Raw genomic sequence first — 11,148 nt, 5'->3', positions numbered from 1 at the left:
GGCCCCAAGGGCAGTGGTTAATCTGAGCCAAACCACCCTAAAATGCCTTTCCCTAAAAGCAGCTTTAGAGAACTTCTCCTTCCTTGGATCACACCAGCGCCCCAAACTGATCCCACCCTCTCACAGAGCCTGGAACAGCCCCCAGGTCAGCTCAGAACCCGCTCACGGCGATGGGAACACCAGAGAGGAGAGCAGGAGAGCTCTGCCCCTCCTTCCCAGCTCCTCTGCCCGCCCTGGCAGCCGCCGGAGGGAAGGGAAGGGAAGGGAAGGGAAGGGAAGGGAAGGGAAGGGAAGGGAAGGGAAGGGAAGGGAAGGGAAGGGAAGGGAAGGGAAGGGAAGGGAAGGGAAGGGAAGGGAAGGGAAGGGAAGGGAAGGGAAGGGAAGGGATGGATCCCTCCGAGGGATGGGAAGGGATGGGGGCTCCTGGGGGGACTGCAGTTCCAGGTCCCACCTCTCCATCCTCCCCAAACCATTCTCCCCTCAACCCCTCAACACAAGAAACATTTGTTTTTCTTTTACCTTTTGGACCAGATCCAACTCGCCAAAAATAATCCATAAAAATGTGGTATAAAAATCCTCTGCCGTGTGCTACGATACAGGTGAGCACTTCTGCTACACAAATACTTTTATTTTCCCGTTAGGTCTTCGTTTTGCTTTTTTTTGTCTTTTTTTTTTTTTTTTTTTTGTCCTTTTTGGAACCCTTTAGTACAAAAGGCCTGTGGGGGGAGGGAGTTGCTCCATAAAACCAGAAGACACAAGACCATAAAGCCCACAAGGACCACAAACAGCCCCCCACCACACACAAACCCTACTTGTTAGTAAACTTTTCGCTTTTAAAAAAAACTGTATTTTTTTTTTTGTCTTTTTTTTTTTTCAAGGTTATCAATTCTAATTCTTTACTTTCATTTGAATACAAAACACATAAGTTTGCTATTATCTTTCGTGGCTCCCTGAGCTGAATTTTCTAAGCTTTCTTTGAAATCACTCCTCATTTGCTTCTGTCCGAAGACCAAGAAGGGCTTGCGTGGGCTTCCCCTTTTCTTCAAACATCCAAGCACGGAAAAAAAAAAAAAAAAAAAAAAAAAAAAAGGATAAATCCATAAATCCATCTATAAAAAACAAACCCCAAGGTGATTGTGTTGATGTCCCGTCAGTAGCTGAGGATCCGAGCGATTCCCCACCATCACTAACACACGACGCACGACAGGAGGAACAACTTTTCACCAGTGGACATCTCTGCTCAGCCTGGATGGCAAAGTCCCCACGGACGCTTCCGGAGGGGGGAAGGAAAAGGGGGGGAAAAACCCCCAAAAAACAAAACAAAAAAAAAACCAACCAAAAAAAACCCCCAGAATAAAATTGCCACCACCAAAACCATCAGTGGAATACAATTACAGCAGACAAAAATACACAACTAAGTGTACTGGGAGGGTCCCCCCTTCCCACGCTATCTCCTAGTCCAGTATTTACATTTTTCACAAGTCTTATGCAGGATGCACAAAAAAAAAGTCCCAATAAAAAAAGGAGTCCTTTATAGTGCCACCAAAGCCAGACGGAAAGAACCGGAAAACCAAAAAAAAAAAAAAAAAAAAAATTTCAAAAGGAACCCCAAAACCTTAAAACCAAATAAAAATCCGTTTAGGGCTTCCATGTGTGCCAGAGTTGTTGCAGATCTCCAAATAAATCCGAGCGTGGCGGGTGCCGGGCGGAGCTGGGCCGGCCCGGGGCCTCCCCTGGGCGTTCCCGGAGCGTTCCGAGGGCTGCAGGTCCCAGCATCAGTAGATGACCTCGTAGACCGTGGCCTTCTTGTCCCCAGAGCCCGTGACGATGTACTTGTCATCCGCTGAGATGTCACAGCTCAGCACGGACGAGGATTCCTTGGACTGGAGGGGAGAGAAACCATCAGGGTGGGAGAGACACAGAGAGAGAACCCAGCAAGGTGGGACAGAGAGAATCCATTAGGGTGAGGACAGAACTCATCAGGGTGGGGGACAGAACCCAGCAGGGTGGGACAGAGACAGAACTCAGCAAGGTCGGGGAGAACTCATGAGGGTGGGACAGAGAGAACCCAGCAGGGTGGGACAGAGAATCCAGCAAGGTGGGATAGAGAGAGAAAACCCAGCAGGGTGGGACAGAGAGAACCCAGCAGGGTGGAACAGAGAATCCAGCAAGGTGGGATAGAGAGAGAAAACCCAACAGGGTGGGAGAGAGAAAACCCAGCAGGATGGGAGAGAAAACCCAACAGGGTTGGGGACAGACAGACAGAACCCAGCAGGGTTGGGGACAGACAGAACCCAGCAGGGTTGGGGACAGACAGACAGAACCCAGCAGGGTTGGGGACAGACAGAACCCAGCAGGGTTGGGGACAGACAGACAGAACCCAGCAGGGTTGGGGACAGACAGACAGAACCCAGCAGGGTTGGGGACAGACAGACAGAACCCAGCAGGGTTGGGGACAGACAGACAGAACCCAGCAGGGCTGGGGACAGACAGACAGAACCCAGCAGGCTCGGGGACAGACAGACAGGACCCAGCAGGGTTGGGGACAGACAGACAGAACCCAGCAGGGCTGGGGACAGACAGACAGAACCCAGCAGGGTTGGGGACAGACAGACAGGACCCAGCAGGCTCGGGGACAGACAGACAGAACCCAGCAGGCTCGGGGACAGACAGACAGAACCCAGCAGGCTCGGGGACAGACAGACAGAACCCAGCAGGCTCGGGGACAGACAGACAGAACCCAGCAGGGTGGGACAGACAGACAGAACCCAGCAGGGTTGGGGACAGACAGAACCCAGCAGGGTTGGGGACAGACAGACAGAACCCAGCAGGGTTGGGGACAGACAGAACCCAGCAGGGTTGGGGACAGACAGACAGAACCCAGCAGGGTTGGGGACAGACAGACAGAACCCATCAGGGTCGAGGACAGACAGAGAACCCAGCAGGGTGGGATGGACGCTCCACGCTCCCAGCAGCATCCATGCTGGTGTCAGCACCATTATCCCGCACCCTGACACCAATCCGGCCATCCCAAAGGATCCCCATTCCCTCTCTCCAGGAATGGGAACCCGGGAGCAGCCCCCAGCCCGTGCCCCTCCCGGGCTCTCCCACCTGGAAGATGCTGGCTCCGTAGGGCGTCCTCCAGGCGTTGAGCAGGTTGTCCTTCCCAGTGCTCACAAACCACTTCCCTGCGTTGGGAATTTGGGATCAGCGGCTGAACCCTGCTGGTGCCACCTCCCCAACCCTGCCCTGTCCCCACAGTCTGTCTGAGCCCAGAGATTTGGGAGAAATGGGAAAATCTGGATGTTCCTGGGGAGTCCTGCCCAGCCCTGCTCTGCTGGAAGAATCCAAATGCTGCTTTCCCACCTCCAGTGGTGCTCCATGGCTGTTTGCAGCCAAAATCAGGATGGGTTTATGGGAATAAACCCTGCCAAAACCAGGATGGGTTCATGGGAATAACCCTGCCAAAACCAGGATGGGTTTATGAGAATAGACCCTGCCAAAACTAAGATGAGTTTATGGGAATAACCCCCACCAGAGCCAGGATGGGTTTATGGGAATAACCCAGGGAATAAACTCTGCCTAAACCAGGATGGGGTTATGGGGGTAAACCCCACCACAACTAGGATGGGTTTATGGGAATAAACCCCAAGTGCAGCATCCATGGGATGGATCCTGCTGGAAACATCCATGCTCAGCCCCTCTAGCTGCATTGAGCATGGTCCCTTCCTGCAGTTCATGGCCATCCCTGTTTCCCATCCCTGCAAGTGTCCATGGCCAGGCTGGATGGGGCTTGGAGCACCCTGGGATGGTGAGAGGTGTCCCAATTTAAGGTTCCTTCCAACCACAAACATTCCATGATTCCACAATCCCCATCCATGAGGATCTCCTGGGGTGGGGTCAGGTGGGAGGTGCCCCTGGGATGAGCTTTAAGGTCTCTCCCAACACAACCCAACACATTCCAGGAGTCCAGGATGCCCATCTCTTCCAAATCACACCCCAGGACAGCAGGGTGCCCATCTCTCCCATGCCAGCCCACCCCAGGACTGCAGGGTGCCCATCTCTCCCATGCCAGCCCACCCCAGGACTGCAGGGTGCCCATCTCTCCCATGCCAGCCCACCCCAGGACTGCAGGGTGCCCATCTCTCCCATCCCAGCCCACTCCACAATTCCAGGATGCCCATCTCTCCCATCCCACTCCACGACTGTAGGATGCCCACGTCTCCCAAATCACCCCAGGACTGCAGGGTGCCCATGTCTCCCATGCCAGCCCACCCCAGGACTGCAGGGTGCCCATCTCTCCCATGCCAGCCCACCCCAGGACTGCAGGGTGCCCGTCCCTGCCCTGCTGCTCACCGCAGTAGGCGAATTTGAGGGAGAGCACGCAGCTCTCGTGCAGGTGCAGCTGGTACTTGTCGGGCTTGGTGTGGTGCAGCACCTCCACGTTGCTGCTCTCCATGCCCACCGCCAGCCACTCGCCCGTCGGGCAGTATCCCAGGGAGAAGATCTGCGGGTGGAAGTGGGATATGGGGAGATCAGTGGGAATTCTTGGCCTCCTACACAAGGGTGGGATGAGAGATCCTCAAGGTGCCTCTCCCAGCCCAACCATTCTGGGAGCTGCTGGCCAGCCCCAGATGGATGGAGCAGGTGGGGAGAGGCAGATCCTGGGGTTGGGATGGCTCCATGCCCATGGATATTGCTGCCCTTCCCATTGGGACACAAGGTCCCAGCTCTGCCCCTCTGGATCAGGCTCTGCTGGAGGAAGCAGGATCCTGATCTCTGATCCCTGCTCTCATCCCACCCAAGGGCACCCAGAGAACCCTGTTACACCCACAGGCACCCCATGAAAACAGCTGCTCCCTCAACAGCAGCCTCATCCTGCAAGGATGGAAAAGAGGAGCTGCCACAAGATCCGGGCAGCCCCAGCATTCCCGGGCCACCCCAAAACCAGTGGGAACAGCCACGCTCGGAGCTCCCAGGGCCGTTTTCCCAGCAGGAAAAGCCCCTCCAGCAGCCAGGGGCCTCACAGGATGGATCCCTGCCCCCTGTACCCCTGTGCCCCCTTCCCCTGCCCACCTGGGAGGTGAAGTCGTGCTGCTGCAGCTGCCGCCCTTCCCGCAGGTCCCAGGAGCGCACCGTGTTGTCCAGGCCCCCCGTCCACAGCTTCGTACCGTCGTGGGAGATGTCTATGCAGCTGGCCCCGTCCGTGTGCCCTTGGAATTGCCTTGGGAGCAGAAAAAAAATCATGGAATTCTGCAAGGGGAGCACTAGAAGAGGCCCAGAGCTGCGTTCAAGGTGCTCAGATGTTTGTGTGGCTCGTCCACAACAAATATTTCTGAAAATCTATCCAGGAGCATCCTGAGCTGAGGAGCACCAGCCTGGCCAAGGCCTGGGCTGGTTTAGGGATGAGCACCAGGAGATGGTGCAGCATCACCAGAGGGTGTTCCTGGCTCCAGCCCTGAGAGGGTGGTGGACTCCTCATCCCTGGAATTTTAAGGCCAGGTTGGACGGGGCTTGGAGCAACCTGGGATAGTGGAAGGTGGTTTTGCCCAAGGAAAAGAGGAAAGGGGGCAAGAGGAAAGGAACCATGATGGGGAGAAGAGGACAAGGGACCACGATGAGGAGGAGAGGAAAGAGATGGCAATGGGGTGGGGAAAGAGGAAAAGAAATATTGATGGAAGGAAGAGGAAAAGGGATGTTGACAAAAGAGGAAGTGGGACACTAACAAAAGGAAAGGGGATGCTGACAAAAGCAAGAGGAAAAGGGACACTGGTGGAAGAGGAAAAGGGATGTTAACAAAAGAGAAAAAGAGACGTTGAGAAAAAGAAGAGGAAAATGGACACTGATGGAAGAGGAAAGGGATGTTAACAAAAGAGAAAAAGAGACGTTGAGAAAAAGAAGAGGAAAAGAGACATTGATGGAAGGAAAAGGGACACTGACAAAAGGAAAAGGGACGTTGTGGAGGAAGGGGTAAAGGAACACTGGCAAAAACAGAAGAAAAGGGACATTGTGGGGGGAAAAGAACACCAACAGAAGACAAAAGGGAACGTGACGGGATAAAAGCAACCTTTAAGGTCCTTCCCACCCCATCCTACCCCAGCCCCCCCGAGCGGCAGGACCCATTGGGCTCACCTGACGAGGGTCTGGTTGTGCAGGTCCCAGACGGCGATGTTGCCGTCGCTGCAGCACGAGAAGCACACCTTGGCGTCGGGGCTGATGGCCAGCGCGTAGCAGGCGGGCGCCGACGACGTCAGCTCGGCCTTGATGCGCGGCGTGGGAGACGCCAGGTCCCAGATGGTCAGCGTGCTGGCCTCGCCCCCCACGATCAGCGTGCGGCCGTCCGGCAGCAGCTTGCAGGAGCGGATGTAGTTATCCCTGTTCTGGGGACACAAAGGGACCGTCAGGGACAAAAGGGAGAGGAAAAGGGGTGTGGAGAGGGAAGAGGAAAGGGAGCGCAAGGCGGTGGGAAAAGAGGAACAGGGACGTTGACAGGGGAATCAGGAAAAGGGACGTTGATGGGGAGAAGAGCAAAAGGGATGTTGGTGGGGAAAGAGGAAAAGGGACGTTTGATGGGGAAAGAGAAAAAGGGATATTTCATTAGCTAAGAGGAAAAGGGACGTTTGAGGAAAAGGGATGTTTGATGGCGAAAGAGAAAACGGGATATTTCATTAGCTAAGGGGAAAAGGGACGTTGATGGGGAGAAGGGGAAAAGGGACATTGATGGGGAGAAGGGGAAAAGGGACGTTGATAGGGAGAAGGGGAACAGGGATGCTGATGGGGAAAGAGGAAAAGGGATGTTGTTGATGAGGAAAGAGGAAAAGGGACATTTGAGGAAAAGGGACACTTGATGGGGAAAGAAGAAAAGGGATGCTGATGCGGAGAGAGAAAAAGGGACATTGATGGGGAGAAAAGCAGGGATGTTGATGGGGAAAGAGGAAAAGGGACGTTGATGGAGAAAGAGGAAAAGCGAAATTTAAAGGTAGAAAGAGAGAAAACGAGAAGAGGGATAAGACAGTAACAGAAGACAAGGAGTTGGCAATGAGGAAGAGCAACAGGATGTTAAGGGCGGAAGAAGAAAGGGAGGGCAGCGGGGAAAAGCGGAAACATAGATGGCAATGTGGGGAAGAGATGTTGGTGTTAACGGGGCAAAGACGATTAACAGCATCAGAGGCGGGTGGGGACAGGGGACACAGCCCTGGGGACAGCAGCAGCCCCAGCACGGGGGCTCCGGCCCTCACCAGGCAGTCCAGCTGTGAGATGGGGCTCTTGCTGCCGGGCTGGCTGATGTCCCAGATCTTGACGCAGCCCTTGCCGCCGGTGTAGACGTGGCGGGTGGGGTTGCTGATGGTGACGGCGCACACCACCTCGCCGTGGCTCAGCGTGTTGATCTGCCGCGCGTGCCGCGGGATGCCCGGCCCCGCCAGCGCGTCGTGCGGGAACGGCACCGGCTGCATCTGCCCGTCCGCGCTCACGTGGAACGAGTACGCCCTGCCGGGGTGGGAAAGGGGCTCAGCGCCAGGGATGGGGCTCCCGGGGGCTGTCACACCGTGCTGACAGCGCCAGCCCTGGGTGAAGGCGGCCCTCGTCTCCCTCCCGGCTGCTCGTCCCCTCTGATCCCACAAAAATCCAAGCGGGACTTACGGTTTCCCTCCGGGGATGGACGCCAGGCTGGAGGGCAGGCCTGGGGCTCGCATGGGTGGGTGAGGGTCAAACCCGACCTGCCAAGAGATGCACGGACACGGGTGAGGCCGGGAATGCCTCACAGCTTCCCATCCATGACCCCTGGGGACACTGGGCAGCTCCTGCTCTTCCCCTGCTGCTCAAAGCTAACTGGCATTTCCCCCTGGCAGGAAGGGGAACCAGCCAAAGGGGTCTGCAAGAACCAGGTGGGACACCCTCCCTCTCCCTGTGTTGTTCCCAAGCCCCCAGAGATGGGATCAACCACCTTGTGCCTGGCACCCTGAGGGTAGAAACCCCAATCACTGCTTTAATGGCAGAGACCCCAATCTCTGCTTTAATGGCAATGTTTGACTCCTTGTTCTGCCTTAAAAGAGGAGTTTAGTGAGAGGAATGGGAAGGGGGTTGAGGAATGGGATAAGGAGCCAAGGAAGGGGAAGGAGAAACCCCAACCCACTGGCACATGCACATCACCCCACAAAGAAGCATCTCCATCCCCACCCCTTCAATCCAAAGCTCAGCTGGCTCTGAGGAGCAGTCCCAGCCCCCAGGAGCCCCCCCAGGAGCCCCCCCAGGCCTCCCCCCAATGAGAAAGGAGCTAAAAGTGCTACGTACAGCTCCAAAGCTCACCATTGGCGACCGGCCGTAGGCGGCAGCGGCGGCGGCGGCCGCGCTCATCTGCGGGGGGAGGTTGTGCAGCCCCGCGTAGGCGCCGGGGCTCGTCAGGGACCCGTTCATCTCGTGGTGCCCCATCATGGCAAAGGGCGCCGCGTACGAGCCCGCGATGGAGATGGGCGTCCGCAGGGCCGAGGCTGCGAGAGCGGGGACACGGTCAGGGTTGGGGACAGGGGCACGGCTGGGGACACGGGCAGGGCTGGGGACACACGGGCAGGGCTGGGGACACACGGGCAGGGCTGGGGACAGAGCACCAGAGCACAGCCACAGAAAATACCAACACCATGGAGTCCAACCCCTGGCCCAACACCACCTTCCGCCCATCCCAGAGCACTGTGAGCCACATCCCAGGATTCCCTTGACACGTCCAGGGATGGGCTCTCCACCACCTCTTCCTGGGCACCTCTTTCTCAAAGAAATTCCTCCTGACGTCCAACCTGAACTTCCCCTAGCACAGCTTGAGTCTGTGTCTCCTCATCCCAACACCGCTCACTCCGTGACCAGACCTCCCTCCTTGCCCCATTGGATTAGGTCCCCCATAAATGCAATCCCCCCAGAGCTGCTGCTCCCCGCGGACAAGGACGAGCCGAAGCTGTGCTGGGGACACTGGTGACACTGCAGTGACACCGGTACCCACCCAGGGGGTCCATGCCGCTGGGTTTGCCGGGCATGGGCCGCAGCCCCGGGGTGCTGCTGGTGCCCGGGGTGGGAGCGTCGTTCCTGGGCGTCGGAGTGTTGGACTTGAGGCCGGGCGTGGAGGATTTGTCGTTCTGGGGGGAGAAGGGATGGAGAAGGAGGGGTGAGCTCCAGCTGCTGGGAGCCACAGCCTGCCCCAGGCACCCCAGAGGGGACGTACGTGGCCCAGGTCCTTGGTCTTGGAGGAGGGAGTGCTGCTGGAGGAGGCCACCGAGGCCGGGCTGTTGGGAGCGTCGCCCTTCTTCAGCCCGCGCGCTTTGTCCAGGCCGTTCTCCGGGGGGGAATGGGCCGGGCTCACCCGGGGGGTGGCAGGGTCCTGGGAGGGGGAAAAGCCTTGGAATTGCCACAGGGGGAAGGAAGGGCTCCCTCCTTCCCTCCCGGCTTCCCCTTCAGGCCGGTCACCTCCCACATGCCAAACACAGAGCTCACCTCATTGGAGACATCGACCACCAGGTCATCGCTCTTGTCACCATCGCTGTCCTGGAACACAAAGCGTGTCATACCCCGCGGAGAGCTCCAAAAACTACTCCCCTGAGGAGCCAAACCATGCCCAGCAGCAGCAGGACACTCGGGATGGAGATCAGGGGAAATTCTCCCGTGGAAAAGGTGGTCAGGTGTTGGAAGGGGCTGCCCAGGGCAGGGTGCAGTCAGCTAGGGAGTGGATGTGGCACTTGGGGACATGGGTTATGGTGGCCCTGGCAGTGCTGGGGGATGGTTGGACACAATGGTCTCCAAGGCCTTTTACAGCCTGAATGACCCCACGGTTCTCTGCCCCAGCTGACTCACATCACAGCTGGAAAGCACCACCCCAATCCCACTTTCTGCCCCCAGGCGCTGCCCCAGGTGTCCCCGTGGCCTCAGAGCTGTCCCTGTCACTCACATATCGGCTCATGCTGTCCTTCTCCTCCGCTTTCCTCTTCTTGGAGTCGATGCTGTAGTCTGTGGAGCTCCGGTGCTTCTCGCTGGCCCGCAGGCTCTCCGAGGGGGACACGGAATTATTCTGTGGGATGGGAGAAGCTTTGAAGGGCAACAGAAGGAAACGAGGCGCCACCAGCAGCACAGCCCTGTCCCAGCAGGGATGAGACCCCGTGGTCCCCCCATGCCACAGGATCCAGATCCACAGGGGACAGATCAACATCAGCCTCACTGAGAGCACTGGGAATGCTGCGAGGATGCCCAGGGACACCTGAGCTCCTTTGCTGCAATAGCAGGAAAATGCAGGAGGAGGTTGTTTACAAAAACATGTAGGAAAAGCCACATGGCCAGGAATGGCAGAGCCCAGTGCCCACGGCACAGCTTTGCTCATTGGGCATTCTGTGCTTGCCTCAAGCAGCAAAGCCCAGGACACGCTGGCATTCCCAGGAAAGCTCCAGAGCCCAGGAGTTCTCCTTCTGGCAGAGCTGGGAGCCTCAGCCAGGAGGAGCAAAGGAATGGCTGCATCCCAACCCTGGAGCCAAAGGATATCCACAAAACGTCCTGGAAAACCCACGAGACCAGGAGTGCCAGGGCACAGGGGGAATTCTGCCCTTGCTCCAAGCAACAAAGCCCAGGAGACGCCGGCACTCCCAGGGAACAATGGAGGAAAACACAGCAGCACAACAAGGAGGATGCCTGGCCCTGATCACACATTTCCCTCCCCTCAGTCCCTGGGATCAGCAGGATCCATCCCTGCTGTCCCTGCTCTCATCCTGCACATTCCCTGATCCATCCCTGCACATTCCCTGCTCTCCCTGCACATTTCCTGATCCATCCTTGCACATTCCCTGATCCATCCCTGCACATTCCCTGATCCATCCCTGCACATTCCCTGATCCATCCCTGCACATTCCCTGATCCATCCCTGCACATTCCCTGATCCATCCCTGCACATTCCCTGCTCCATCCCTGCACATTCCCTCCCCAGTCTCTGGGATCAGCAGGATCCATCCTTGCTCTCTCCCTGCACATTCCCTGCTCCATCCCTGCACATTCCCTGCTCCATCCCTGCACATTCCCTGCTCCATCCCTGCACATTCCCTCCCCAGTCTCTGGGATCAGCAGAATCCATCCTTGCTCTCTCCCTGCACATTCCCTGCTCCATCCCTGCTCTCTCCCTGCACA

At 57.1% G+C, this 11,148-nt stretch overlaps 1 protein-coding gene across 7 annotated transcripts in view; it reads right to left on the bottom strand.

The window, feature by feature from the left end:
* Positions 1–648: 648 nt before the first annotated feature.
* Positions 649–11,148, bottom strand: part of TLE3 (TLE family member 3, transcriptional corepressor) — a 33,766-nt gene continuing 23,266 nt past the window's right edge. For 4 of the 7 annotated variants that reach the window (XM_074549070.1, XM_074549071.1, XM_074549073.1 and 1 more), the window contains exons 10-21: positions 9,929–10,048; positions 9,478–9,528; positions 9,209–9,364; positions 8,990–9,122; positions 8,293–8,489; positions 7,642–7,718; positions 7,239–7,488; positions 6,133–6,380; positions 5,077–5,224; positions 4,357–4,507; positions 3,112–3,188; positions 649–1,883 (exon numbers count right to left, since the gene is read on the bottom strand). In XM_074549070.1, the coding sequence (XP_074405171.1) occupies positions 1,776–1,883; positions 3,112–3,188; positions 4,357–4,507; positions 5,077–5,224; positions 6,133–6,380; positions 7,239–7,488; positions 7,642–7,718; positions 8,293–8,489; positions 8,990–9,122; positions 9,209–9,364; positions 9,478–9,528; positions 9,929–10,048 (1,716 nt within the window). In that variant the 3' untranslated portion in view covers positions 649–1,775. The remainder of the gene's footprint in view (positions 1,884–3,111; positions 3,189–4,356; positions 4,508–5,076; positions 5,225–6,132; positions 6,381–7,238; positions 7,489–7,641; positions 7,719–8,292; positions 8,490–8,989; positions 9,123–9,208; positions 9,365–9,477; positions 9,529–9,928; positions 10,049–11,148) is intronic. The other 3 variants (XM_074549072.1, XM_074549075.1, XM_074549077.1) reach the window with 1 other exon arrangement.

This window comes from Zonotrichia albicollis, chromosome 11, assembly GCF_047830755.1.
Source record: "Zonotrichia albicollis isolate bZonAlb1 chromosome 11, bZonAlb1.hap1, whole genome shotgun sequence".
Taxonomy (NCBI): domain Eukaryota; kingdom Metazoa; phylum Chordata; class Aves; order Passeriformes; family Passerellidae; genus Zonotrichia; species Zonotrichia albicollis.
This window is presented reverse-complemented; position numbering and strand designations above follow the sequence as displayed.